The 27843-nt window shown below is 65.1% G+C and overlaps 3 protein-coding genes across 7 annotated transcripts; 2 read left to right on the top strand and 1 right to left on the bottom strand.

Moving 5' to 3' along the window:
* The first annotated feature begins 11284 nt into the window (after positions 1–11284).
* GRWD1 (glutamate rich WD repeat containing 1) lies at positions 11285–15483 on the top strand. The gene is made up of 7 exons (XM_073322066.1): positions 11285–11512; positions 11935–12052; positions 12705–12855; positions 13122–13335; positions 13483–13625; positions 13916–14113; positions 14750–15483. Exons 1-7 carry the CDS (start codon positions 11320–11322, stop codon positions 15068–15070), a joined length of 1338 nt encoding a protein of 445 aa, XP_073178167.1. The 5' UTR covers positions 11285–11319; the 3' UTR covers positions 15071–15483.
* Positions 15484–16213: 730 nt separating this feature from the next.
* On the bottom strand, positions 16214–20751 carry TSEN34 (tRNA splicing endonuclease subunit 34). Of its 3 annotated transcripts, none has more exons than XM_073322045.1 (5): positions 20648–20751; positions 17764–18031; positions 17390–17546; positions 16835–17089; positions 16214–16626 (listed from the first exon to the last, which is right to left on the bottom strand). In XM_073322045.1, the coding sequence occupies exons 1-5, from the start codon at positions 20674–20676 to the stop codon at positions 16439–16441; spliced, it is 897 nt and encodes a 298-aa protein (XP_073178146.1). In that variant the 5' UTR covers positions 20677–20751; the 3' UTR covers positions 16214–16438. The 3 variants fall into 3 exon arrangements, with proteins under 3 accessions (XP_073178146.1, XP_073178145.1, XP_073178147.1); XM_073322044.1 differs by lacking the exon at positions 20648–20751 and adding an exon at positions 18929–19042 and having other exon boundaries at positions 16215–16626; positions 17764–18072; XM_073322046.1 differs by lacking the exon at positions 20648–20751 and adding an exon at positions 18929–19042 and having other exon boundaries at positions 16215–16626.
* On the top strand, positions 19195–27682 carry MBOAT7 (membrane bound acylglycerophosphatidylinositol O-acyltransferase MBOAT7). 3 transcript variants are annotated; one of them, XM_073322054.1, is made up of 8 exons: positions 19195–19398; positions 20617–20699; positions 21341–21470; positions 21693–21819; positions 23754–23910; positions 24296–24647; positions 25678–25866; positions 26392–27682. In XM_073322054.1, the coding sequence occupies exons 2-8, from the start codon at positions 20624–20626 to the stop codon at positions 26780–26782; spliced, it is 1422 nt and encodes a 473-aa protein (XP_073178155.1). In that variant the 5' UTR covers positions 19195–19398; positions 20617–20623; the 3' UTR covers positions 26783–27682. The 3 variants fall into 3 exon arrangements, with proteins under 3 accessions (XP_073178155.1, XP_073178154.1, XP_073178156.1); XM_073322053.1 differs by having other exon boundaries at positions 20614–20699; XM_073322055.1 differs by lacking the exons at positions 19195–19398; positions 21341–21470 and having other exon boundaries at positions 20618–20699.
* Positions 27683–27843: the final 161 nt, after the last annotated feature.

Raw genomic sequence — 27843 nt, 5'->3', positions numbered from 1 at the left:
CCAGAGGAGTCCACAAGGCATGAAGAAATAAACAGGGATAAACCTGATCGCGTCGTCCTCGACATTCCCTGGTCTCCTCACATCTCTGGGGGTCCAGACGAGTCGTTTCTCGGTATGATACAGGTGATTTTTCATGCCCGGTTCCAAGCCTCTTACTGCAGCGCTCTGCCCTGTCCGCCTCTGCCCAGAGAACAACCCCAGACAGACAAAGGGGAAGTTTTCTCTCAATTTAAAGAGGTTCTGGCCTCCCAGTGGCTCTTTGGGCCAGGTGCCCCCTCACTTTCGTTTACCTGTGCAGAGCAGTGAGACTCTTTAACAGGTAGGGCAATTAGAGAACGGCTACTAAGAGGGATTTTATAGCTTCTGGCTGGCTGGGTGTCCAGAAAAGGGAGCTTCCCCCCCCTTCATTTATCACATGCCCCCCCAAATCACAGACTGGCCAGCCTGGTTCAGGTCAGGTCCACACCGGCTGGGATTTCTTCCTGGAGGTTTAGGAAACAGAGTTCGTAAGATACATGCACCTCTAATTTTACTAATAATTACACAAAGAACTAAACAGTATTTTCCACATTTTAAGGACTACAATGACTTCGAATACAGGGACATTTTCACCTGGTTGATTCTGGGAAACCTGCCCGGGAGAGGGCATAAGCCACTTTGTTAGAGGCTCCTGAGATGTGCTGTATTTCAAAATCAAAGTCTTGGAGAGCTCAACTCCACCCAAGACGGTTTTTGTTGGTCTCTCTGACTGTGTGAAGCCACTTCAGGGCAGCAGGGCCAGTCTGCAGGTGGAAACGCCGTCCCCAAAGGTATAGCCGTAGCTTCTCCAGAGCGTAGACAATGGCGTTAACATTCTTTTTCACTGACTGACCAGTGGCTTTCCCTCTCGGAAAGTTTTTTGCTGAGGAACACGACAGGATGGAATTCTTGATCCGGTCCTTCCTGCATTAAAACTGCTCCCACACCACGCTCGGACGCATCTGTGGTTACAACAAACGGTTGGTTGAAGTTCGGGGCCCTCAGTAAAGGGTCAGACGTAAGGGCCACCTTAAGCTGGCTAAAGGCTTTCTGACACTTCTCAGTCCACTGAACTGCGTTTGGTTGTTTTTTCCTGGTTAGGTCTGTCAGTAGGGTGGCAATTTGGCTATAGTGTGGTACAAATCATCGGTAATACCTGGCCAAGCCCAAGAAGGATTGGACCTGTTTCTTTGACTTAGGGTCAGGCCAATTTTGGATAGCATTTACCTTAGCCTGTAGGGGGTTGATAGTACCTTGACTCACCTGGTGCCCAAGGTACGTTACCCTGTTTAGGCCTATTTGACACTTCTTGGCCTTAACCATTAATCCTGCCTCCCTTATGCACTGGAAGACAGCTTGGAGGTGTTCCAGGTGTTCTTCCCATGAATCTGAGAATATGGCCACATTGTCGAGGCAGGCAACGGCAAATTCCCCAAATCCAGCCAGAAGGTTATTTACCGGTCTCTGGAAGGTGGTGGGTGCATATCGCAGTCCATAAGGGAGCACATTCAATTCATACAGCCCTACATGGGTGGTGAGGGCTGACCTTTCCTTGGCAGATTCATCTAGCGGCACTTGCCAGTACCCCTTAGTTAAGTTTAAGGTGGAGATGAACTGGGCCCGTCCCAGTTCCTCTGGTAGCTCATCTGTGCGTGGTATTGGATAGTTGTCTGGGCGAGTTACAGCATTTAGCTTACGGCAGTCCACACAAAAGCAGATTTCACCATCTGCTTTGGGAACTAGAACCACTGGAGAGGCCCATGCACTCTCAGAGGGGCGGATTACACCCATCTGTAACATGTCCTTGATCTCCCGTTCTATCGTGATTTTGGCTTGAGGAGCCATCCGGTAGGGCTGGGCTCTAATTGGGTGAGCATCGCCTGTGTCGGAGGAGTGGCACTCCCGTTCTGTCCGTCCTGGGGTGGCTGAGAACATTGTCGTGAAGCTGACGCACAGGTCCCGGGTTTGCTGTCGCTGCTTATGCCCAAGCGTGATGGAAGGGCTCACTTCTTCTCCTCCACCGTTGCTTTTTCTTTCATAGTAGACACCTTCAGGCCACTCAGCGTCATCTCTCTCCTGGGATGTAAACTGGAGAACCTTGACTTCTCGGGAATAAAAGGGCTTTAGAGAATTAACGTGGTATACTTTAGGTTTTAGGGTAGGGTCTGGGAACTCTATGAGGTAATTAACAGCTCCCAGGCACTCTCAGACCAGAAACGGCCCCTCCCATGATGCTTCCATCTTATTAGCCTGGAGCACTTCCGGGACCATGACTTGGTCACCTACTCTGAAAGGAATGCTCTCTGGCACGTTTATCATACCAGTCCTTTTGCTCTTGCTCGATAAAACCTGCAAGACGCACAACAAGGGCTAGAGAGGGTGTTTTGCAGGTTGGTTATAAAGTCCAAAATGTTCGTTCCCGGAGAAGATGTAATCCCCTCCCATTGCTGCTTCACCTACTGTCATGGCCCCTTAACTTCGTGGCCATAAACGAGTTCAACGGGTGAAAAGCCCAAACTGGGGTGTGGTACGGCTCTGTAGGCAAAGAGCAACTGCCGCAACGCTAGGTCCCAGTCATTGGAGTGCTCATTCACAAAATTACGTATCATGGCCCCCAAAGTTCCATTAAACTTCTCCACCAGGCCATTTGTTTGATGGTGATAAGGGGTGGCCACCAAGTGGTTCACCCCAGGAGCTCCCTACAGATGTTTCCTGCCAGGAAGTCAGTTCCTGAATCCATAAGGATTCTGAGGGCCAACCTACCCTGGCAAAAACATCTGCCAATGCCTGGCTCACGCGGTTAGCCCTGGTGTTGCTTAGAGCTACTGCTTCTGGCCATCGGGTGGCAAAATCCATGGAGATCAGTATGTACAGCTTTCCTCTGGGTGTCTTCTTAGGGAAAGGACCCAGAATATCCACAGCTACTCGCTGAAATGGAACCTCAGTGATGGGGAGTGGCTAGAGAGGGGCCTTGACCTGGTCTTGGAGTTTTCCCACCCTCTGGCACACCTCACAAGACCAGACATAGGTAGAAACGTCCTTGCCCATTCCCTCCCAGTGGAATGGCCTCCCCAAACGGTCCTTGGTCCTGTTCACCCCAGCATGGCCACTTGTGTGATCACGGGCGAAGCTCAAGAGCTTTTCCCTATACTTAGTTGGAACTACCAACTGTCTCTGAGGATGCCAGTCCTCCTTGTGTCCACCCGAAAGGGTCTCCTTGTATAAGAGTCCTCCTTCTATAACAAACCTGGACCTATTGGAAGAGCTGAGAGACGGTGGGTTGCTCCGTGCCGCCGTCCAAGCTCCCTTGAGGCTCTGATCTGCTTCCTGCTCTGCCTGGAACCGCTCCCTTGATGCTGGAGACATTAGTTCCTCGCTGGGTTGTGGGCTGGGGCTGGGTCCCACTGGAAGCGATGGAGGTGATGGGGGTGTCTCCGTTGACTGTGAACCGCTCTCCGCTGGGGCACTAGGAGGTATGTCAGGATCCGGTTGAGCCTCTTGCGCCGGTTTAGCTGCTGCTGCAGGTGAAGACTCCGTGGCGCCCTTTGGTGCTGGCTCCCCTGACTCTGGTGGGGTTGCAGGCACGGGCTCTGGGGCTGACTGCTGCGCCAGTTCCGATCCTTGGGCTGGTTCTGGCTGGGTCCCAGGAACTGGATCTACACCAGCTGCCGTAGACTCTCGTCTGGGGTCTGCTTCCACCACCTCTGGCTGGGTCCCCGGGCCTGTGGTATCTGGGGACATAGACGGGGCCCTTGTAGGAGGCTCAGGAATGGGGTTAGATGTGGAGGCCTGTTTAGCCTGGCTGCGGGTGACCATCCGCACCCTTTTGGTTAGCCTCACATGGTCGGCTAAGTCTTCTCCCAGCAGCGTGGGAATGGAGTAATCGTCATAGACGGCAAAAGTCCATATTCCTGACCAGCCCTTGTACTGGACAGGCAACTTGGCTGTAGGCAAGTTAAAAGAGTTGGCCTTAAAGGGTTGCTCCGTCACGTGGGCCTCTGGGTTGATGAACCTGGGGTCCACCAGGGATTGGTGTATACCTGACACCTGTGCTCCAGTGTCTCTCCACGCAATAATCTGCCTCCTGCCCACACTCACAGTTTCCCTTTGCTCTGGGGGCATTTGTGAGACATCTGGGCCTGAAGGCTCTTGGTGGGACCCCGGGGCGCTAAGTTGCGGTTGGCTGGTGCTCCTGGGACAGTTGGCCTTCACGTGCCCCAGCTCATTACACTTAAAGCATCGCCCAGCTGACTGTGGGCTAGGGCGAGGTGGGTGGTTGGAGCGTGGGGTGGTGGGATGAGAGGGGATCTGGGGTCTCCCTGGCTGTGTGGAGGGCTCCTCCTTGCAAGGCGGGGCCGTGGGCTGACCCCAATGATGTGGTGTTGCCTCGGGTTTCCCCTTCTGGTATCCCCACCAACTGCCTTCTTCTTCTCCGCCACCTCCATCCATTTGGCTCCGACCTCCCCTGCCTCGGTTACAGTTTGGGGCTTCCCATCGAGGATATACTTTTCTATTTCCCCAGGAACGACCTCTGAGAACTGCTCCGTTTGCAGTAGGACAGACAGATCTTCCAGAGACTTAACATTTGCTCCTGATAGCCAGGCATCCCGATTTTATACAATGCGGTGGGTGTGTCGGGAAAATGCCAGGGCTGGTTTCCACCGTAGGGCTCTGAACCGCTGACGGGCATGCTCAGGGGTTAGTCCCATTCTAATTCTGGCCTTTTGTTTAAAAAGTTCATACTCGTTCATGTGTTCTTTAGGCATTTCAACTGCCACCTCTCCTAAGGGACCACGGAGCTGTGGTCTCAGCTGTACCATGTACTGGTCTGCAGAGATGCTGTACCCAAGGCAGGCCCTTTCGAAGTTTACCAAGAAGGCCTCGGTATCATGGCCTGCCTTGTATGTGGGGAATGTCTTGGAATGGGGAGCGGTACCTGGAGGAGGACTGTTCAGGCTACCTGCTTGACCCAGCTTAGCCCTTTCCAGCTCCAAGCACTTCGCCTCTCTCTTCTCCTCCGCCTCCTCCTCCAAGCGCTTCATCTCTAGGAAGAAAATTCCTGTCTTCTGCAGTTAGAACTCGGCCTGGGGTAAGGGGCATCCCTCCATCTTGGCATCTCGGGTCAGGGAGGGCTGACCCTTCCCTCCTGGGAAGTCTCTGGTCCCCCATCCCCTCCCTGCATTTCTGTCATGGAGCTGGATGTCTGGGCTGGATCTGGGTCTGTCTTCTCCGCAGCGGGCTGCTTTGGGAAGACTGGTTGCTCTCGGGCCTTGGTGCCGGACCACAAGCTCGAGCACAGGGCTGCCCTACTCACTATTTCATTGCCACGAAGCTAGAAATGAAAAAAAATGAACCGCTCGTTGGACTCCCTGGCTTTGCAGGCTGAACCCTTGGCCTGTTCCCCCTCAGGCAACAAAGAAAAGAGAGAGGAAAAAACCTCCCTGGCTTTGCAGGCGACCGAAAGGAAAAATGTGTCGTTTTAAAATCCTGAGGTCTTTGCCTCTGGTTCAGAATGATCCCACTGCTCTGCCACCATGCCAAGGCAGATTCCCCACCCTGGCACTTCGCGTGCAGAAGGTGGGGGCCGCAAGGACTCTAAAAATTAACACTGACCTCTCTGGACTTGTATTAAACCCCCAAGGTTACAGCTTCTCTCTGACCTTGGATGGGTAGATGCTGCCACCACCCAAGTGAAAAAAAAACCCAAAAACCTTTTGAGAGCCCAGGAAGGCGCACTTGGGAATTCCTTGGGTACCCTCAAGGCCTTTCACCCCCGCTCCGGGGAAGAGCTGAGAAAGGAAAGGCGGGGGGGGGGGGGGAGAAAAGAAATCAGCTTTTGCCACCAGCGAACTAAAAAACGTGCACAAACCTCTTAAGAGGCAGACTCCAAACTCACACCCTGAACCTTCCCCTCAAACTCACCCCAGCCCCCCAAACTCACCCCCTGAACCTTCCCCTCAAACTCACCCCAGCCCCCCAAACTCACCCCCTGAACCTTCCCCTCAAACTCACCCCAGCCCCCCAAATTCACCCCCTGAACCTTCCCCTCAAACTCACCCCCAGCCCCGTAAACTCACCCCTGAACCTCCCTCTCAAACTCACCCCTGAATCTACCCCTCAAACTCACCCCAGTGCCCCAAACCTTCAGATGAACCTCTCACCCAAACCATGCTGCCCTGCTCTACCCACTAGACCCCACTCCCCTTCCAGAGCTGGGCAGAGAACCCAGGCATCCTGGCTCCTGGCCCCCACTGGTCTAACCACGAGACCCCCCCTCTGCTTTCTTTTGCGTCCTCCCCTTTCCCTCTCTGTTTTCCACCCCCGCCTTTCCTTCTTTCCCCTTCTCCTTTTCCCCTTCCCCATCTTCCTACCCCAATAGACCCCCTCCCCCGCCCCAGTCCCCCCTCCCGTCTTGCTAACTGCACTCCCTCTGTGTCTACCCCCCCGCCCGCCCCTTCCCCCCCCAGTCCCTCTAGCCCCTGGCTGGCTGGATAAGGAGTCAAGGCTGGAACTAGGGCTGCCTGGGGGGCTGCCCCCCATTGAAGTGGTATCCCGCCTACACAGGGTTTGCAAGTTGGCTCTCTGCACCCCCCCCCCCGTGCAGATTGTTCCCGCACCCCAGCGGGGAAACTGCCCTGGCTTGTCCAGCCGTGGAGCAGCCCCAGGCAAGACGCCCCCGGGTTTCAGTGCCGGGCCATGGGCCTGGGGTACGAGCCCCATCGGGGGACCTTTGGCCCTGGCTGGGGTGGGGGTGAAAGGGGCACCAGCCCTGATAGGGGGCACCGGCCATGATCCGGCCCCAGGGGAGTGTGGCACGGGGCCTCTCCCCTCTAGGGGGCGCCAGCTCTGAGGCGGGATCAGGTCAGACGCCTGGATCCTTGAGGCCCCAGAAGTTCATTATTAATTAAAAACGCCATTAGCACAATCCCTTTGGATCAAGATGTTGCAGGGGGGGAGGGAGAGCCAGGCCCCACCCACCATTGGGCCGGATGGGAGCCCCGGCCCCATACCCCATTCCCCGCCCCCCTGAGCCAAGCAGTCCTTGCCCTGGGGCCGGATGGGAGCCGGCGCCCCTAGAGGGAAAGGTCCTGCACCCCATTCCCTGCCCCTCTGAGCCAGCCAGTCCCCAAACTGGGGCCAGATGGGAGCCGGCGCCCCCTAGAGGGGACAGGCCCCAAGCCCCATTCCCTGGTTATCAGAGCTCACACACACACACCCTGCCTTGCTGTCAGCCCGGCCTGGACACACACCACAGGTAATTACTGGTTCGTTAGCAGCCAGACAAGCTGAGCAGATGGGCCAGGAGAGCTGGTCCCTGTGGAGAGGCAGGGGAGAGTGCGGGGAGGTTACTGGGCACACATCGGGGCCAAGGAGGGAGAGAACCCAGGAGTCCTGGCTCCCAGCCCCCCAGCTCTAACCACTGGCCCCCGCTCCCCTCCCAGAGCTGGGGATAGAGGTGGACCCATCGGGCTGCCCCAGCCTTGGGCCCCCAGCGCAGCTGTATTTTGTGTGTGTGTGTGTGTCCGTGTGCTGCCCCCTGCTGGAGGGGCTGGGCCCTGCTCTGTGTGTGTGTGTCCCTGCTGCCCCCTGCTGGAGGGGCTGGGCCCTGCTCCGTATGTGGGTGTGACCCCCCTTGCTAGGGTGTGTGTACGCACACTGTAAGGGGTAGCTCTTTGTGTGTGCTGTCATGTTGCAGTTGTGTATTGCTGTCTGTGTTGCGTTGCGGCGCATTGTGGTGGTGTTTACACAGGGACCCCTTGCCCGGCACTGGGGCGTGGCCCCTCTGGGGTTGGGCTGGAGGGCTGGTTCTCCAGGGATCCTGGCAGTGCGTGGGGCTGGGAACAGGCTGCCTCAAAGTGTGGAAAAGCAGAGCCGCGGCAGGTCAGGGACAGGGGGGCGCAGGGGCAGATTGTGTGGGGCCCATGGACAGTGTGGGGCAGACATTCGGCCCGGGCGGCCCTGGGGCGGCAGCTGGATGAGCCGGCGGAGAGAGGATTTAACGCCCACACCCCCAAGCCAGCCAGGCCCTGCCCTGAGGCTGGATGGGAGCCAGCGCCCCCTAGAGGGGAAAGGCCCCGCGCCCCATTCCCCGCCCCCCTGAGCCAGCCAGCCCCCCCCCCCCCCCCCCCCCCCCGCATGGGGGACTGGAGCCCCATCAAGGGGACAGGCCCTGGCTTTCTCCCATCCTGGCTGGTGTTTCTGGTTTGCATTTCTTCTTTGCCAGGAGCCCCGCGCGGCCTCAGCCTGCCAGAATGTCTGGGTTCAGGCGAGGGATGGAGCAGGCCCTGGGGACATTGAAAACAGAGCCCCCCCCAGCACCCCCTAACCACAGCACCTGGGGGCAGCACAGGGCTGGGCTAGCAGGGGGCTGGGGGTCGGGAGTGAGGGGCACCAGCAGGGCTGTGGGGGGCGGGACGAGACCTTCTGCCTCAGCCAAACCCACCCACGGGCTGGGAACCTTACAGTCCCAGCACCCCTGTGTCTGCCTGCCCCAGCCCCCTCTCCCTCCTCCTCTGCCATCTCCTTCCCGCTCCTCTGTCCTCCATGTCCTCCCCCGACCCCCCCACTGAGCTGTCTGGGCTGCTCTGAAATCCACCCCCCCCCTACACACAGCCCAGCAGGGAGCCCCGACAGCTCAGCCTGGCTCCTCCCTGGGGAACCCCCGGCCCTGCCCTGGGGAGCCCAGGCCCGGCCTGGCAGGGGGCTGTGGGTCGGGAGTGAGGGGCACCGGCGGAGCTGGGGGGAGCCCAGGGCAGGGCTGGCAGGGGGCTGCGGGTCGGGAGTGAGGGGCACATTGAGGGAGATGCCCAGGGGTCCCCTAACGGGGCGTGTTATGTGTGCTGGGGTGTGGGGTATCTCTGGCACTGCCCCAGCCTGGGGGATGTCCAGAGACCAGTTAACCCCCCCCACCCCCGCTGCTGGCTTCACCCCTGGGGCCCCTTCGCCCTCAGTGCACTGAGCTGCCCAGGGCTCAGCCCCACGTGCAGTGGGTGTGAACTCACAGCGGCCCCTGGTGGGCGCTCGCTGCAATGCAGTGTCTCTTGTGATGGCGATTCTATCCCGACCCACAGCTCCCTAGGCTCCCCACCCCACCCTCTGCCGGTGCCCCTCACTCCCGACCCGCAGCCCCCTCCAAGCCCAGCCCTGGGCTCCCCCCAACTCTGCCGGTGCCCCTCACTCCCGACCCGCAGCCCCCTGCTAGCCCAGCCCTGGGCTCCCCCCAGCTCTGCCGGTGCCCCTCACTCCCGACCCGCAGCCCCCTCTGAGCCCAGCCCTGGGCTCCCCCCAGCTCTGCTGGTGCCCCTCACTCCTGACCCGCAGCCCCCTCCGAGCCCAGCCCTGGGCTCCCCCCAGCTCCACTGGTGCCCCTCACTCCCAGCCCGCAGCCACTGCCAGCCCAGCCTTAGCTCCCCTCATCTCAATCTGCCAGGGCCCTTCGAGCCCGACTAGGCCAGTTTTCCTCTGTCCTATCGTCCTCGCTGGGATCATAAATCCCCAATGAGTGCGGCCTGAAGGCCTCCAGCTGGGGCCGCTTAGCTGTGAAATTTGCTGTGCTCATTGGAGCAGGAGGGTCGTGGCCGCTGCAGCCAGTGCCATCACTCATGGCACTTAGCACTGAGCTGGGGGCCGCTGGGCCAGCTCTGGGTGGGGGAGACTGGTTGGGGGGGCACTGGAGGGGGGTCCACAGGTGGTGGTCACTGCCCTGGCAGTCAGTGCTGGCCCCAATGCCCCAGAGCAGAGCGATGGGGCGCCATGCTGAAGGGAGTGGGGCAGGGGACTCAGGAGGGGGCGCTGGGCTGCAGAGAGCAGGGTGGGGGCTCAGTGGGGGGCGCTGGGCTGCAGGAAGTGGGGCAGGGGCTCAGCAGGGGGTGCTGGGCTGCAGGGTGCAGGACAGGGGGCTCAGCAGGGGGTGCTGGGCTGTGGGGCGGGGTTTCAGCAAGGGGCACTGTGCTGCAGGGAGCAGGGCAGGGGGCTCAGCAGGGGGTGCTGGGCTGAAGGGTGGGGGCTCAGTGCGGGGCACTGGGCTGTGGGGCGGGGGGCTCAGCAAGGGGCCCTGTGCTGTGGGAAGCAGGTCAGGAGGCTCAGCAGGGGGTGCTGGGCTGCAGGGAGCAGGGTGGGGGCTCAGTGGGGGGCACTGGGCTGCAGGGGGTGCGGCGGGTGCTTAGTATGGGGCACTGGGCTGCAGGGGGTGGGGCAGGGGGCTCAGTGGGGGGCACTGGGCTGCAGGGGGTGCGGCGGGTGCTTAGCATGGGGCGCTGGGCTGCAGAGGGTGGGGCAGGGGGCTCAGTGGGGGGCGCTGGGCTGCAGGAGGCTCAGTGGGGGCGCTAATCTGCAGTGTGTGGGATGGGGGCTCAGCACGGGACGTTCTCCCTGGCAGTCAGGGCTGGGCCCAATGCCCCAGGGTGGTGCTGGGGGGTGCTGGGCTGCAGGACGGGGGGTTCAGGGAGGGGCCTAGGCGATACTTTGGAACGTCTCCCCCGTTTACCAACTTTTGTGGCTACATCATGTTCCCGGTGACATCACTGCTTCTGATGATGTCATCACTTCCCCGTGACATCATTGCACCAGGTTGTGAGGCAGTCTCTTGTGATGTCGCTGGTGCCATGATGACCCCATGTTGGTTTCCATGGCCGTGGGGAATGATGACGTCATCATTGACTCCCAGGCAGCTGTGCCATGACCTGGAGCAATGATGTCACAAGCGGATGTGGTGATGTCATATTAGGAATGTCCCCAGTGATGGCGCCCGTGTTGCCAAGGTGACGGCCTTTTACCCCATGTGACAGTTCAGTGAGGTGTAAGGGTGTGAGGGAGATTTAGGTCGCCATGGTGATTATGGGATATGTGTGTGTGAGGGGGGTCACCCAGATGCCCTTATTCAATATGGCGCCCGTGGGGCCAGGATGGGGGCGGGGGACTTCATGTGCCCTCAGTTAAGATGGCGTCCGGGCGGTGCTGGGGATTTTCCCTTTCTGAAAATGGCGCTGGCCGCGGCTCGGACGAGATTTACCCTCAGTCAATATGGCGCCGCTGTTGCCCTTTGCCAACATGGCGGCCCCCACTGCGCCCTTTCTAAGATGGCGGCCGGCTCCTCCTGTCCCTTTGTCAAAATGGCGGCGCTGGGATCACTCAGGCCCGTTTCCAAGAGGGCGGTGCCCAGCGTCGTTCCAAGATGGTGGCCGTTGCCCTTTTCCAATATGGCCGCGGCTTCGCGGCTTCTCCTCCCCCAAGATGGCGTCTCGCAGCCTGAGGGCGGAAGTGCGTGAGGCCGCCGCGCAGGGTGCGCTGCCCTGTCCCAAGATGGCGGAGGCGGCGTGGCGCTGGGCCGGGGACGGGGCGAGCAGCAGCAGCAGCGGGGACGAAGAGGAGGGGGAGGGGCAGGGGGCTCCCCCGCGGCGGGTCTATTTGCCGGGCCGGGGCCCCCCGCCGGGACCGGGCGAGGAGCTGGTGATGGACGAGGAGGCCTATGTGCTGTACCACCGGGCGGGCACGGGTCAGCGCCGGCGGGGGGCACAGAGACGTGGGGCTGCAGTGTGGGGCGGGCACAGAGACGTGGGGCTGCAGTGTGGGGCGGGCAGGGGGTGGGGCGGGCAGAGAGACGTGGGGCTGCAGTGTGGGGCGGGCAGGGGGTGGGGTGGGCACAGAGACGTGGGGCGGGCACAGAGACGTGGGGCTGCACTGTGGGGCGGGCAGGGGGTGGGGTGGGCACAGAGACATGGGGCGGGCAGGGGGTGGGGCGGGCACAGAGACGTGGGGCTGCACTGTGGGGCAGACAGGAGGGCATGGGTTGAGGACAGGCCATGGGCCAGGAGGGTATGGGGCAGTCAGGGGGGCACTGGACGGGCGCAGGGGGTGACAGGCCAGGGGTGCGGGGCACATGCCCAGCAGTGGGGCTCACCCCTTTTCTCCCCACAGGTGCCCCCTGTCTGAGTTTCGACGTGGTGCCCGACCCGCTGGGCCAGGAGCTTGGCTGCTTCCCGCTCAGCCTGCAGCTCTGTGCCGGCACCCAGGCCGAGAGCGCCCAGGCCAACAGGTCAGCCCCGGGGGGCGGCCGTGGGGCAGAGACCCAGCCCCCCACCCTGCTTCTCCCCAGAGAGGGAGAGACCCCCGTGTGCTCTCCAAGACCCCTGCCCAGGGAGCCCCGTTTCTCAGTGCTGCCCCAGGTCGGGCACTGCGGGGCACCCCCAGGAGCGCTCGCTGCTCGCCCGGGCACTGCGGGGGGGTGAGCGGCTGCCCGGGGTGAGGGCAGGAGACCCCGAGCGGAAGTAGCTCCGTCCCCAGGGGCACGGCCAGGCCTGGCCCCAGCCCGCCCCGCAGGGCGCCCCAGCCGCAACTTGCAACAAACACCCCCCAACTTCAGCCCCACCCCAGGCTGGGAGCCGGCCCGACCCGCCCGCGAGTGGGGAGCGCGCGCCTCTTCCCCTGCCCGGGTGCCGGCACCCCCCTGAGCACAGAGCCCTGGGCGGTCACCCGCGGCCACCCCTGGTGTCCCCCAGAAACCCCCTGCCTGACCCACAGAGGGGGGGCTGGCTCCCTGTGGCCCTTGACCTCCATGCTGAGCCGGTGACAGGGTTCAGGCCAGCGCCCCCTAGAGGGGAGAGGCCCTGGGCCCCATTCCGCGGGGCGCAGGGGCTGGTGGGGCCCCTGGCTGGGGGCAGGGCTCAGGGGGTCCCTCTCTCCGCCAGGTTGCTGGTGATGAAGATGCACAATCTGCACCGCACGGGGGCGGGTGCCGAGAGCAGCAACAGCGACGAGGAGGACGACGACGAGGAGGAGAAGAAGCCGCAGCTGGAGCTGGCCATGATCCCCCACTACGGGGGCATCAACCGCGTTCGGGTACGGCCCCCCCCAGCGCCGAGCCCCCCCCAGCACCGTACCCCCCTGAGCAGAGTCCCCACCAGCGCAGCGCCCCCCGCCGAGCTCCCCCCCGCCCCCAGTGCAGCATCCCCTGCTCCCAGCAGCACAGGGGGCATTGGGGCCCGCGCCCCCAAGCGAGCCTCCCCCTCCTGCCTAGCGTCCCCTCAGCACAGCACCCTTCCCCCGCCCCAACAGCACAGTGCCCCCTTCCCCCATGCTGGGGTTAACCCTTTCCTTCCTGGCAGGTCACCCAGCTGGGCGGGATGCAGGTGGCTGCCGTCTGGTCGGAGAAGGGGCAGGTGGAGATTTACGACCTACAGCGCCCCCTGGTGGCCATCTCAGACCCTCAGGCCATGGCCACCTTTCTGCGGGAGGAGCAGGCCAAAATCAAACCCCTCTTCTCCTTTGCCGGACACATGACCGAGGGCTTTGCCATGGACTGGTCCCCCATGGTGCCCGGTGAGCCGAGGGTCGCCGGGTGGCAGGGGGCTGCGGGTCGGGAGTGAGGGGCACCGGCAGAGCTGGGGGTGACGGGGCTATGGGTTGGGAGTGAGGGGCGCTAGCTGTGGGAGCTCCCTGTGACCCCAGCTCTGCCCCCACCCGCAGGGCGTCTCGTGACTGGTGACTCAAACAAGAACATTCACCTGTGGAGCCCCAAGGCGGACGGGACGTGGCACGTGGACCAGCGCCCCTTCACCGCCCACACCGCCTCCGTGGAGGACCTGCAGTGGTCGCCGACAGAAGCCACAGTGAGTGGCAGTCCTGCCAGGAGAAACAGGGCACTGGGGTAGATGGGCCCGTGGGGCTGATCCTGGGGGCGGGGCGGGGCACTGGGGTAGATGGGCCTGTGGGGCTGATCCTGGGGGCGGGGCGGGGGGGACACCAGGGTAGACGGCCCCATGGGGCTGATCCTGGGGGCAGGGCACGGTACTAGGGTAGATGGGCCCATGGGCTGATCTGGAGGGGCAGGGCGGTGGGGACACCGGGGTAGATGGGCCCCTGGCAGGTGGCCACGCTGCCCTGACCCCCTCTCGCCCAGGTGTTCGCCTCGTGCTCGGCGGACGGGTCCATCCGGGTGTGGGACGTGCGGGCGGCGCCGGGCCGGGCCTGCATGCTGACGGCCAGCCGGGCCCATGCCAGCGACATCAACGTCATCAGCTGGAACCGCCACGAGCCCTTCCTCCTCAGCGGGGGGGACGACGGGGCCCTGCGCGTCTGGGACCTGCGCCTCTTCCAGGTCGGTGCCCCCCGGGCTCCCCCAGGTCTCTCGGGGGCTCCCCTCAGCTCTGCTGGTGCCCCTCACTCCCGACCCGCAGCCCGCTGCTAGCCCAGCCCTGGGCTCCCCCCCAGGCTCTGCCGGTGCCCCTCACTCCCGACCCGCAGCCCCCTGCTAGCCCAGCCATGGGCTCCCGCCCCGGCTGTGCCGGTGCCCCTCACTCCCGGCCCGCTGCTAGCCCAGCCCTGGGCTCCCCCCCAGGCTCTGCCGGTGCCCCTCACTCCCAACCCGCAGCCCCCTGCTAGCCCAGCCCTGGGCTCCCCCATCCCCAGGCTGTGCCGGTGCCCCTCACTCCCGACCCGCAACCCGCTGCTAGCCCAGCCCTGGGCTCCCGCCCCGGCTCTGACAGTGCCCCTCACTCCCGACCCGCTGCTAGCCCAGCCCTTGGCTTCCCCCCAGGCTCTGCTGGTGCCCCTCACTCCCGACCCGCAGCCCCCTGCTAGCCCAGCCCTGGGCTCCCCCCCAGGCTCTGCCGTTGCCCCTCACTCCCGACCCGCAGCCCCCTGCTAGCCCAGCCCTGGGCTTCCCCCCAGGCTCTGCCAGTGCCCCTCACTCCCGACCCGCAGCCCCCCTCACCGCTGCCCTCTCCCCCCACAGACGGGCACGAGCGTGGCGACCTTCAAGCAGCACACAGCGCCCATCACCTCGGTGGAGTGGCACCCCGCGGACGGGGGGGTGTTCGCGGCCGCCGGTGCGGACAACCAGGTGACCCAGTGGGACCTGGCGGTGGAGCGGGACCAGGAGGGGGAGGGGGAGAGCGAGGATGACCCGGCCCTGGCCTCCATCCCCCCCCAGCTGCTCTTCGTGCACCAGGGAGAGACAGACATCAAGGAGCTGCACTGGCAGCCCCAGTGCCCGGGGGTCCTGATCACCACCGCCCTGTCCGGCTTCACCGTCTTCCGCACCATCAGCGTCTGACGGGGTGCAGGCGGGGGGGCGAGAGCCTGGAGCCTCCCCCTTGCAGATGGACCATTCCAAGTGGGGTGCTCCCATTGCACAGAATGGGGAGAAAGCTTGGGGGTTGGAGGACTTGGTCTGTTCCATATATCGGCTGCTACCATTGCACTGGCAACAAGGGGGGATTCCCCAGACAAGAAGCCTCAACACAAGCTTTCCCCCTCCTTGCTCCATGCAGTTGGACTGTTCCAGTTAGTGGCTGCTACCATTGCATGAAATGGGGGGGGACGACGACAGTGTTATACACCTCCTTGCAGATAGAGTATGCCAACTGCTACCATTGGTCAGAATTTGGGGGTTGGTGGTGGCTGGACCTGGACCTTTCCATTCTACATGGGGGGGAACACCCCTCTAGAAAATGCACTGTTCTGCAGCTTGTTTTTGGGAGCTACCATCTAATGTGGAAATGGGAGGGGCTGATTTCAAGCTAATTTCCCCCTCCATTGTACATGGCTTGGTCTGAATTTGGTTGCTACTACTTGGGATGGGGGGGGTCATCATCTCCATTTTATTGTGATTACTCCAGAGGCTACCAATTTTGCATAGGTGGAGGGGGAAGAGTTGGTTCACTCCAACTATATTTTTGGGTGCTGCCACCATACAGTGATGGGGGGGGAGCTCGCTTCCAGGGGGTGCACAAATCCCTGGGGTAGAGGGATAGGAGACAGACCCCAAAATACAGAGGGGGGCATGAGAGTGTCACAGTCAGGTCCCTCCCACTTTAACCCCAGATTGGGGGAGGGATCCACTGTCTCTTTCCCCCCCCCCCCATGGGCCCTGCCTGGGGGGGCAGGTTAGTACATAATACCTATTTTCTGGCAAGTTCAGTTTTAATTAAAGAAAAAAAGTTTATAACCTACTGGGGGGTCTGGTCAATCTGGGGGGGACCCAGCTCTGCCTGAGGCCTCCCCCGCTCCACAGCCCCTCCTTATTGCTGCCCTGCCCCCCCCAGCCCTGCCGGTGTCTCTCACTCCCGACCCCCAGCCCCCTGCTAGCCCGCACTAGGCTCCCCCCCAGCCCTGCCGGTGCCCCTCACTCCCGACTGCTAGCCCGCACTAGGCTCCCCCCCAGCCCTGCTGGTGCCCCTCACTCCCGACCCCCAGCCCCCTGCTAGCCCGGCACTAGGCTCCCCCACCCTTCCAGTTCTGCTGCTGCCTCGTCTTTATTAACATCCCTTGTTCACTGCTCAGTCCCGAGCCGGCAGCCCCCCCCAGCAGCGTCCCCTCCTGCCCCGGCTGGCTTTGTTCCGGGGGAGGGGTGCTCAGTGCCTGGTTGGGAGCAGATTGTGCCCCCCCCACCCGTCCAGTTCCTGGCTGTCCCACGGGGGGGTCACTGCAGCCTGCTCCACTGCAGAGAGGTGAAGGCAAGGGTGCCACTCGGGCCCGGCGAGCAGAGCAGCAGGGTCTTCTTGACGCCGGTGCCCAGGCGGGCGGCTGCCACCAGGGTGCGGAGCGGGAGGGGGGCCCCCTGGGGGCAGCACAGCGCGATGTAGTGGGCATGGAACCGCAGGGGGTCGCCTGCAGGGGAGAGGCCGAAGGGGAAGGAGTCAGGCCAGATGCCCCCTGCCCCATTCCCTCCCCCGAGCACCCCCCCCCAAACCCATCCCCTCCCCCACTTCTGGGACCAACAATGTCCCCACCCACCTCCATGCGCCCCTCCCCAGGGCTGGCCAGCATCCCCTGCCCCATTTCCCCCAGGCTGTGGCCCAGCCCCCCACACACCTACCTGGGTACACAAGGAAGTCTCCCCCAAACTTGCTCCCTCCGGACAGATAGTAGCCCCTGCCCCACAGCTCGCGGAAGACGCGGTACCGGGCCTCGTGGGCCGGGCAGCCGGCGTGAGGCCAGTCCGGGGAGGGGGAGGTCCAGTCCACCCGCTCGACCCGCCCCGGGTGCCGCCGGGCCGTGGGCAGCTGGACCATCATGGAGCCACGGGGCAGGACGAAGGGCGAATCCAGGAGCCCCGAATCCTCCGCAGTGTCTGAGAGCAAAGAGAGCAACAGGCTAGGAGAAGCCGGGGCCGGGGTGCAGCTGCATCTGGGGTGGGATACAGGGGCTGGTTATACAGGGACCCCTCACCCACCACTGAGATGCGGTCCCTCTGGGGTGGGGCGCAGGGGCCGGGTATATGGGGGCCTGGCACTGATCCACAAATGAGTCCCCCCAACTGAGCCCCAGCACGGGCCCCCTGGGCCCAGCACTGACAAACAGAGGAGAGCCCCCCTTTCTCTGCAGTCCCTGGGTTTCCGCAGCAGGTCTCCCCTCCGAGCCCCAGCCCCACCTGGCGTCTCCCCGCGCTGCTCTCTGCGACGGGCTCGGCCCTGGGCGATGCGCTCGGCCAGCCGGGCCAGCAGGGCCCCCCTCTCTGCCCCAGCCAGGCGCTGCTGCTCCTGGTAGCTCTCCTCCAGCTCCCGCTGGTAGGCCTCCACCTCGGACGCCTGGGTTCGGGGGAGAGGGGGTTAGCTCCGGGATGGGGTGCGCGGCACAGCCATCTCCCCACAGCATCCCCGCCCCCAAACATGCTCCGCCCCCCTGCCGCTGCACCTTGCCCTGTGCCCGAGCTGGTGCCCCATTCCCTGCCCCCCTGAGCCAGCCAGTCCCTGCCCTGGGGCTGGATCAGCACCCCCTGGAGGAGCAAGGCCCCAGGTCCCTCACCTGGGTCGGTTCCTCCCCCTCCGCCGGGGGCTGGATCTCGCTGCCCCTCACCAGGACGGCTGCGCCCAGCTCGGCAAGCAGCCGGGCCTCCTCGGGGAGCAGCTGCAGGGGGAGGCCCAGGCGGGCGTTCTGCCGGGGCTTGCGGGCCAGCGCCCCCACCAGGGTCCCCACCAGCCGGAACCGCTCACGGATCTCCCGGGCGTCCTCCACGCTCCACACGAGAGCCGCCCCCTCCAGCACGTGGATCCGGATCATGGCGCCACGCCAGCTGCAGAGAGGGGAGCGGCAAGGGTGGGGGGTGTAGCCCCTCTGGGGCAGGGCACGGGGGCTGGTTACATGGGGACACCTCGCCCAGCGTGGAGATGCAGCCACTTCTGAGGCAGGGCACAACAATCCCAGCATGCTCTGGGGCAGGGGGTGCCACAATCCCAGCATGCCCCACTGCCAGGGCCAGGCCCCCAGCGTGGGTGGGGGGCAATCCCATCATGCCCTGGGGCTAGGGGTCCAAGTTGGGATGGAGGGGGCGCACTTCAATCCCATCATGCCCTGGGGCTAGGGGTCCCAAGTTGGGATGGAGGGGGTGCACTTCAATCCCATCATGCCCTGGGGCTAGGGGTCCAAGTTGGGATGGAGGGGGCGCACTTCAATCCCATCATGCCCTGGGGCTAGGGGTCCCAAGTTGGGATGGAGGGGGCGCACTTCAATCCCATCATGCCCTGGGGCTAGGGTGGCCAAGCCCTGCTGATGCCCCAGAGGATGCTGGGAAAGCCCTTTTCAGGTCGCCTGGTTCTGGCCACATGGTGGTGACCCCTTTAAATGGCCACACCCACCCACACCAAGCCCCGCCCCCTGCCCCAAGGCATTCTGGGAGTCCCATTCTTAAAATCCCTCCATTGACACCCCCCACCCACACACAGAAAGGATTCTGGGAACAGTTTGTTAAAGGGCCACACACTAAAAATAAAAAACCGCTGCCCCTTCCCCGCAAGGTATTCCGGGTAACCCTTTCTTAAAGGGCCACCCCCCCCAAAAGGAATTCTGGGAAATTCTTAAAGAGCCACACGCACCTATACCAAACGCTGCTTCTTTCCCCCAGGGGATTGTGGGTACTCTCTTCTCCAAGGGCGACCCCCCCCTCCACACCCCCCTTCCGTAGTTCACTCACCTTCACCCCTGGGCTCCCCTGCACCCAGCTCTGGGGTGGGCCTGGGGCTGTTTGCAAAGCAAACTGGCCGGTCCCTCTCTCTGCTGCTGCAAGGCGGGGGGGGCGGGGTTCTTGCAGCTGAGCGACGGCCCCATTGGCCAATACCCGAGGAGGGGCGGAGAGTTGGTGGGGGGGGGGGTTGAAAATTGCAGGGCCCAATGGGTGCAGGGCGTGGAGGAAGTGAGCAGGGGGCGGGCGGACGGGCAGGCAGCGCGGCTGCAAAGTGAGGGGCTGGGTGGGTGGGGGAGGGAATCGCTCGCAGGGGTGTGAATCCGTGCACCGGGTCCCGCAGGGGTGTGAATCCGTGCACAGGAGCCCCCCTGGGTGTGACTCTGTGCAAAGGAGCCCCCAGGGGTGTGAATCCGTGCAAAGGCACCCCCGGGTGCGAATTCTGTACTGACCCCATCGGAAGAAGTTGGTGTCGGGTGCTGGTGAGTAACGCTGTGAACTTGAGGCGTGTGGGGCTGCACTTGAATTGTGGGGAGGGGGGAGAAGTTCCAGGGTGTTTTCCATCCCCACCTGATGTGGGGTTCCCACTGCTTCTCAGCCCCCCGCCTGTCCCCCCTAGCCGGACTGCTAATCTGGGGGTGAGCTGCAGCGGGGGGGAGCTGGGTGTTTGTCCTGTGTTTGTACAGCGCCTGGCACAAGGGGGTGGGGCAAGGAGCTACTGTAATACACCTAATAAATAACGTACAGCCCCTGGCGCAATGGGTGCGGGGCTGCGAGCTACCGTAATCCACCTAATAAATAATGTACAGCGCCTGGCACAATGAGGGCCTGGTCTGGGACTAGGGACCCTAGGAGTTCTCCTAATGGAGAGGATTAATGGGTGAGATTAAACTGCGTGGGGCATGTACCCCTCTCTCCCCAGCACCAGCAATGGCTAATGTGGGGGGTGAACTGCGTGGATTAGAGACTGGAAGGGATTAAGGCAGCTTGCGGCCCAGGGTTTAGCTGGAGGTGGAAGGAGCAGGGAGCCCATGTGGGATAGATCTCAGGAGCCCAGCCCTCACCCCCCCCCCAGTCTAACCACTAGACCCCACTTGCTGAGGGGTTTGTGCCGCCGGGTGTGGGGGGGAGTTTTGGGGGGGGTGGGGGGCTGGGCAGTGGCCACTGGGGGCAACAAGGCAGCTTGATCGTCCCTGGTGGATGAACTAGGGCAGAGATACTGGCCCGGCAGAGGACACCCTGCAACTTCCCTCCCCCACAGCTCCCCATTCTACCTCACATACGCACTGAGCCCCCCCTCCCCCCCCACGCAGCCCCCGACTATACTGCCTTAGCGCCCACCCCCAAGGCTGGGTCTCTGTGGCTCGTCCAGCCCATGGCCACTCAGCTGCAGGGGGGCCAGGGGGCACCTGGATGGGCTGGGCGATGGGGGCTCCTGGGAGCGGGATCGAGACCTGGCAAACTCGATACACCCCCAGGCCATGGAATGAGAGCAATGGACAGGGGAGAGGCCCGTGCCCCATTCCCTGCCCCCCTGAGCCAGCCAGTCCCTGCCCTGGGGCCGGATCTCCCCTCCCTGCTCTTCCCCTACCACCTACAGAGGAGCTGAGCTGTCAGCCCCCCCTGCAGCTGCTGCTCCCCGCTCCGGTGGGGTGGGTGGCCTGTGGAACTGCCTGACGCTGTTTTTCCTCCTGCAGCAGAACTGGGATGACCCCGGAGGAGTGGACCTACCTGACCGTGCTGCTTTTCTCTATCCCCATCGGCTTTGTCTTCAAGAGAGGGGGTGAGTGACTCCAGCTGGGGGGGGGGAACTCTGGCCCCTCCCCTTCGTGCCATGGCTGGGGGGGACAGGGATTGGGGCTAGAAAAAATCCCACCAAAGAGACCCCCCCCCCCTTTCCCTCCAACAAGGGCCCTTCCCCACATTCCCTCCGGTATGCCCCACCCAGCCGCATCTGCGGTTTCCTCACATCAGCTTCCTCTTGCAAGATTTCCTCTCTCCACTCCGGTTGAGCTCTTGGGGGTGGGGTGGGGGGGTTGGGTTGTGTCTCGAGTTAGAATGGGTTTGGAGGTATTTTAGGGGGGCTGGTGTGTGTGGGCAGGGAACCCTGGTACTAGCTTCCCCCTGCCAGTCTTGTAGTAGAAGCTGCTGGACTCTGGGGTCCCATCGATAGGGGATGCGTGTTTGGGGGTACAGGATCCCCACCTCCTGAACTCCCTTGTGCCCCATTCCCTGCCCCATGAGCCAACCAACCCCCCTCCCCAGGGCTGGGTGGGAGCCAGCGCCCCCTAGAGAGGAGAGGCCCTGTGCCCCATTCCCCGCCCAGGGTCGCCCTAAGTCCCAGCTGACTTTGCTGCCGGGGGATCTCGGTGGCAAGGGAGCTGGGATCTGATCTGTGTCTCTTTCCTCCCCTCCCCCCGCCAGGACACCGAGTGAAGCAGTTTGGGGGGGCAGCCGTGGGGCTGCTCCTGACGCTGATCACCTGCAACATCCACACCTTGCACTCCCTGGTCACCATCCTGGGCACATGGGTCATCCTCAGCCTCTCCCCCCGGTATGGAAGGAGCCAGGACACCTGGGTTCTATCCCCGGCTCTGGGAGAGGAGTGGGGTCTACTGGGTAGAGTGTGTGTGTGTGGGGGGGCGATTTTGGGAGCTGTGGCGAGATGGGGGGGCCTGGAGCTAAGCAGGGGATTCTGGGAGCTGGGAGGGGATGGGGGGGTGACGGGAGCAGGGGATTCTGGGAGTGTGGCCAATGAACCCGCCCTCTGCCCCAGGTCCTGTCACTACCTGACCCTGGGCTGGACCTTCTCCTATCTACTCTTCTTCCGGATGGTGACTTTCGTCGGGCTGCCGGCCCCCACCCCCTTCACCAACGCCGTGCAGCTGCTGCTGACCCTCAAGGTGCTGCAGGGGGCGGGGCAGGGAGGCTCAGCAGGGGGCGCTCTGGCCTCCCGGTCACTGTTGGCCCCTCTGGGGCGCTAGGGGGCGCTGCGCCATGGTGGCGGGGGTTGGGGGGGGCGTGGTGCCGTGGCAGTGGTCCCGTAGGGGGCGCTGTGCTGTGTCGCGGGGCGTGGGGGGGCCCTGTGGTGTGGTGGTGAGGCCCGGGGGGGCCCTGTGTCGTGGGGCGTGGGGGGGGGCCCCGTGGTGTGGTGGTGAGGCACTGGGGGGTGCTGTGTCGCGGGGCGTGGGGGGGGGCCCCGTGGTGTGGTGGTGAGGCACTGGGGGGTGCTGTGTCGTGGGGTGTGGGGGGGGCCCCGTGGTGTGGTGGTGAGGCACTGGGGGGCGCTGTGTCGCGGGGGGGCGCTGTGGTGTGGTGGGGAGGCACTGGGGGGCGCTGTGTCGTGGGGCGCGGGGGGGGGCCCCGTGGTGTGGTGAGGCACTGGGGGGCCCTGTGTCGTGGGGCGCGGGGGGGGCCCCGTGGTGTGGTGGGGAGGCCCGGGGGGGCGCTGTGTCGCGGGGCGTGGGGGGGCCCCGTGGTGTGGTGGGGAGGCACTGGGGGGCGCTGTGTCGTGGGGCGCGGGGGGGGGCCCCGTGGTGTGGTGGTGAGGCACTGGGGGGTGCTGTTGCGGGGCGCGGGGGGGGCCCCGTGGTGTGGTGGTGAGGCACTGGGGGGCGCTGTGTTGCGGGGCGTGGGGGGGCCCCATGGTGTGGTGGGGAGGCACTGGGGGGCCCTGTGTCGCGGGGCGTGGGGGGGCCCCGTGGTGTGGTGGGGAGGCCCGGGGGGGCGCTGTGTCGTGGGGCGTGGGGGGGGCCCCGTGGTGTGGTGGGGAGGCCCGGGGGGGCGCTGTGTCGTGGGGCGTGGGGGGGGGCCCCGTGGTGTGGTGGCACTGGGGGGCCCTGTGTCGTGGGGCGCGGGGGGGGCCCCTGGTGTGGTGGGGGGGCGCTGTGTCGCGGGGGGCCCCGTGGTGTGGTGGTGAGGCACTGGGGGGCCCTGTGTCGTGGGGCGCGGGGGGGGCCCCGTGGTGTGGTGGGGAGGCACAGGGGGGCCCTGTGTCACGGGGCGTGGGGGAGCCCTGTGGTGTGGTGGTGAGGCACTGGGGGGCGCTGTGTCGCGGGGCGTGGGGGGGCCCCGTGGTGTGGTGGTGAGGCACTGGGGGGCCCTGTGTCGCGGGGCGTGGGGGAGCCCCGTGGTGTGGTGGGGAGGCACTGGGGGGCCCTGTGTCGCGGGGCGTGGGGGAGCCCCGTGGTGTGGTGGGGAGGCACTGGGGGGCCCTGTGTCGCGGGGCGTGGGGGAGCCCCGTGGTGTGGTGGGGAGGCACTGGGGGGCCCTGTGTCGTGGGGCGTGGGGGAGCCCCGTGGTGTGGTGGGGAGGCACTGGGGGGCCCTATGTTGTGGGGCGCGGGGGGGGCCCCGTGGTGGGGAGGCACTGGGGGGCCCTGTGTCGCGGGGCGTGGGGGAGCCCCGTGGTGTGGTGGGGAGGCACTGGGGGGCCCTGTGTCGCGGGGCATGGGGGGGCCCCGTGGTGTGGTGGTGAGGCACTGGGGGGCCCTGTGTCGCGGGGCGTGGGGGAGCCCTGTGGTGTGGTGGGGAGGCACTGGGGGGGCGCTGTGTCGCGGGGCGTGGGGGGGCCCCGTGGTGTGGTGGTGAGGCCCGGGGGGGCGCTGTGTCGTGGGGCGCGGGGGGGGCCCCGTGGTGTGGTGGTGAGGCCCGGGGGGGCGCTGTGTCGCGGGGCGCGGGGGGGGCCCTGTGGTGTGGTGGTGAGGCCCGGGGGGGCGCTGTGTCGCGGGGCGCGGGGGGAGCCCTGTGGTGTGGTGGTGAGGCCCGGGGGGGGCGCGGTGCCGCAGCAGTGGTCCCCTAGGGGGCGCTCACCCTGTGGGTCGCGCCCCCTGCCCTAGATGGTGAGCCTGGCCAATGAGGTGCAGGAGATCGGCCAGGCCAAGAAGCAGGACGTGACCTCGTTCACCAAGGTCCCCGCCCTTGGGCTGATCCCCAGCGTGCCGGGGCTGGGCCCGACCCTCTGCTACGGTTACTGCTACGTGGGGCTCATGACAGGTACGCGGCGGGCGGCCGGACACCTGGGTCCTCTCCCCGGCTCTGGGAGGGGAGCGGGGGCTAGTGGTTGGGGGGGGGGGGGGGGGGGCTGCAGGGAACCAGGACTCCTGGGTTCGCTCCCTGGCTCTGGGAAGGGAGTGGGGCTAGTGGTTAGAGGTGGGGTGGGGGGGCTGGGAGCCAGGACTCCTGGGTTCGCTCCCCTGCTCTGTGGGGGGACGGGGTCCAGCCGGAGTCTTTCCCACTGTTACCTTTAACTGCATTTCCCCCTCTTTCCCCCATCCTGGCCTCCTTCCTCATCTGCCCCCCCTCCTCCACCATACTCCCCCCCCCCCCCCACACACACACACCTCCCCCCCCTTTCCTGCCACCCTCCATCCCCCGCCAGGCCCCTTCTACCGCTACAGGACCTACCTGGACTGGCTGCAGCAGCCGGACTCCCAGGCCATCCCCAGCTGGCGCCCCCTGCTGGCGCGGGCCCGGCTGGTCCCGGTCTACGGGCTGCTCTTCCTGGGGGCCGCGCGGCTCTTCCCGCTGGACTACGTGCGGACCGAGGCCTTCGACGCCCGGGCGCTGCCCTTCCGCCTCTTCTACATGGTGCCCATCTTCTTCGTCTTCCGCATGCGCTTCTACGTGGCCTGGCTCTGCGCGGAGTGCGGCTGCATCGCGGCTGCCTTTGGGGCCTACCCCACGGCCGCCCGCTCCCGCCCCGGCGGGGGCCCCACCGCCCACTGCCCCAGGTGCGCCCGCGGGCCTGCCCCTCTGGGGCGCCAGCTCTCACCTGGCCCCAGGGCAGGGACAGGCTGGCTCAGGGGGTTGGGAGTGGGGCCCAGGGCCTTTCCCCTGTAGGGGGCGCCAGCTCCCACCCAGCCCCAGGGCAGGGACAGGCTGGCTCAGGGGGGCGGGGAATGGGGCCCGGGGCCTTTCCCCTGTAGGGGGCGCCGGCTCCCATCCGGCCCCAGGGCGGGGTCTGGCTGGCTCAGGGGAGCGGGGAATGGGGAGCAGGGCCTTTCCCCTCTAGGGGGCGCCGGCTCCCACCCGGCCCCAGGGCAGGGACAGGCTGGCTCAGGGGGGCGGGGAATGGGGCCCGGGGCCTTTCCCCTCTAGGGGGCGCCAGCTCCCACCCAGCCCCAGGGCAGGGACAGGCTGGCTCAGGGGGGCGGGGAATGGGGCCCGGGGCCTTTCCCCTGTAGGGGGCGCCGGCTCCCATCCGGCCCCAGGGCGGGGTCTGGCTGGCTCAGGGGAGCGGGGAATGGGGAGCAGGGCCTTTCCCCTCTAGGGTGCGCCGGCTCCCATCTGGCCCCAGGGAAGGGACTGGCTGGCTCAGGTGGGCAGGGAATGGGGAGCGGGGCCTTTCCCCTCTAGGGGGCGCCGGCTCCCATCCGGCCCCAGGGCAGGGACAGGCTGGCTCAGGGGAGCGGGGAATGGGGAGCAGGGCCTTTCCCCTCTAGGGGGCGCCGGCTCCCACCCGGCCCCAGGGCAGGGACAGGCTGGCTCAGGGGGGCAGGGAATGGGGCTGGCCTTTCCCCTGTAGGGGGCGCTGGCTCCCACCCGGCCCCAGGGCAGGGACAGGCTGGCTCAGGGGGGCGGGGAATGGGGCTGGCCTTTCCCCTGTAGGGGGCGCCGGCTCCCACCCGGCCCCAGGGCAGGGACAGGCTGGCTCAGGGGGCGGGGAATGGGGCTGGCCTTTCCCCTGTAGGGGGCGCCGGCTCCCATCCGGCCCCAGGGCGAGGTCTCATTCCCTCTCACTGACTGCTCTCCCCACCCCAGAGCGGAGGAGGGGGCTCCAGGGGCGGCGCCCCCTGAGTACGACTACGAGACCATCAAGAACATCGACCCGTACGGCACCGACTTCTGCGTGCGGGTGCGGGACGGCATGCGGTACTGGAACATGACCGTGCAGTGGTGGCTGGCCCAGTACATCTACAAGAACGCCCCCTTCCGCTCCTACGTCATGAGGTGGGGGACACGGGGAGCCATGAGGGGGAGACCATTGTGTGTGTGTGTGGGGGGCCTCGAAGATCCTGGGGGGGGTCATATGGGGAGAACTCGGAAATCTGGGGTGGGGGGTCTCGTGGGGATGCTCGCTGATCAGGTGGCTCACGGGGGGGGGGGGGGGGGGGGGGCTTGGAGATCCCGGGGAAAGGGGGGGGTCAGATGGGGGGGCTCAGATCTGGGGGGGTCCTGTGAAGGGGGGGCCTTGTGGCAGGGGGGAGGCTGAGGGTCCCAATATGGGGCATGAAGGGGAAATCGTGGGTGGGGGGTGTCACATGGGGAGGGGGCGTGGATACTGGAGGCAGGGGGAGTCATGTGGGGGGGGCTCATAGGGATTAGAGGTGAAATCTCTGGGGGCGTCAAACGGGGTGGGGGAGGGGGACTCACAAGAGGCTGGGGGTGGCTCAAGACTAGGAAGGGGGGAAGGAGGCAAACATGGGGGGGGGGCCCCCTCCCCCACTAACCCTGCCCCCCCTCCCACCCCCCCAGGAGCGGCTGGACCATGCTGATTTCGGCCTATTGGCACGGCCTGCACCCCGGCTACTACCTCAGCTTCCTGACCATCCCGCTGTGCCTGGCGGCCGAGGGGGCGCTGGAGGCCGGGCTGCGGGGGCGCCGGAGGGCGGCGCCCGAGCCGGAGCCGGACCGCTCGGGGGGCGCCTGGCTGCACTGGTTCCTCAAGATGCGGGCCTATGACTACATGTGCATGGGCTTCGTTCTGCGGGAGCTGGGCCCCACCCTGCGCTACTGGTGGGCCGTCTACTTCTGCGTCCACCTCGGGGCCCTGGGCCTGCTGCTGCTGGGCCGCGCCCTGCCCCGCTCTGCCCCCCGCGCCGCCGAGGGGCCGCGCCGAGCGGGGCCGCTGGGGGGCGGGGAATAGCCAGGGCGAGGGGGGGCGCCTCCCCCCAGGGGCTGGGAACAGGACCCACACAGCGGCTCTGTGCTGGCCATGGAGGGGGGAGGGCCGAGGCAAATGGGGTGCCCCCCCCCCGATCGTCCCCTCTTTGCAGGCCCCCACCTCTCCTTCTGGCTGGCTGGGAGGGGGAACCTGCTCCAGACCTCCATGGCGGGGGAGAGCCGGAGCTGCTACCAGGCTTCCCGTAAGGGGTCTGGCAGGCCTGCCCCCCCCCCGCACTCCTGAGGGGGTGGGAGCCCTTCCCCCCCCGGCCCCGCAAGATCCCCAAATAAGAGGGTGGTTTCTACCCCTCCCCCCAGCCGATGCTACACTGTGGCTTTAAAAGGGGGGTTCTCAAAGGGGGGGTTGGGACTCCTCAGGGGGTCGTGAGGTTATTACATGCGGGGGGGTTGCGAGCTGTCACCCTCCACACCAAACCCTGCTTGGCCTCCCAGCATTTATAATGGTGTTTAATATATCAACATTTGTTATTAATTGATGGGGGGGGTCGCTCTCAGCGATCTGCTGTGGGAAAGGGGTCACCCGTACAAAAGTATGAGAACCGCTGCCTTGGGGACCAGCCTCCAAGTGGGGGGGGAGATGGTTCCCCCCAATTTTAAGCCAGGCAGCCCCCCGCCCCCATCTTGTGTGAAACAAATTGGCACCGTTCTCAGGCAGAGCCTTGAACGGGCCACATAACTCCCCTCCCCCCCAGCAGCTGGGGGGGTTGGGGGGAGAACGTCCCGCAGCATAGGCAGCTGGTCTGTGCTTAGCTGGGGGTGCGGCGGGGGGTCGCTGGTAGAAAGCCCCCCTCCCGCTCGGAGGTCTCTTTCCCTTTCCTATGCTATTAACCCCTGGGGGAGGGGGGGTGGAAGGGGATGAAGATGAGGGGGGGAATCTGGGGTGACAGGAGGGCTCGGGGTGACAGGAGGGCTCAGGGTGGGGGGGGTCTCCTTTACCACCGCACCCCCCCCCCCGCTGGGTTGTATTTCCATGCCGCGGGGGCGGCAGCTGCAGCAAATAAAGACTTGAAAACAACCCCGGGT

The sequence above is a fragment of the Lepidochelys kempii genome, chromosome 23 (assembly GCF_965140265.1).
Source record: "Lepidochelys kempii isolate rLepKem1 chromosome 23, rLepKem1.hap2, whole genome shotgun sequence".
Taxonomy (NCBI): domain Eukaryota; kingdom Metazoa; phylum Chordata; order Testudines; family Cheloniidae; genus Lepidochelys; species Lepidochelys kempii.
The sequence above is the reverse complement of the archived record's forward strand: the minus strand, read 5'-3'. Positions and strand labels throughout refer to the sequence as shown.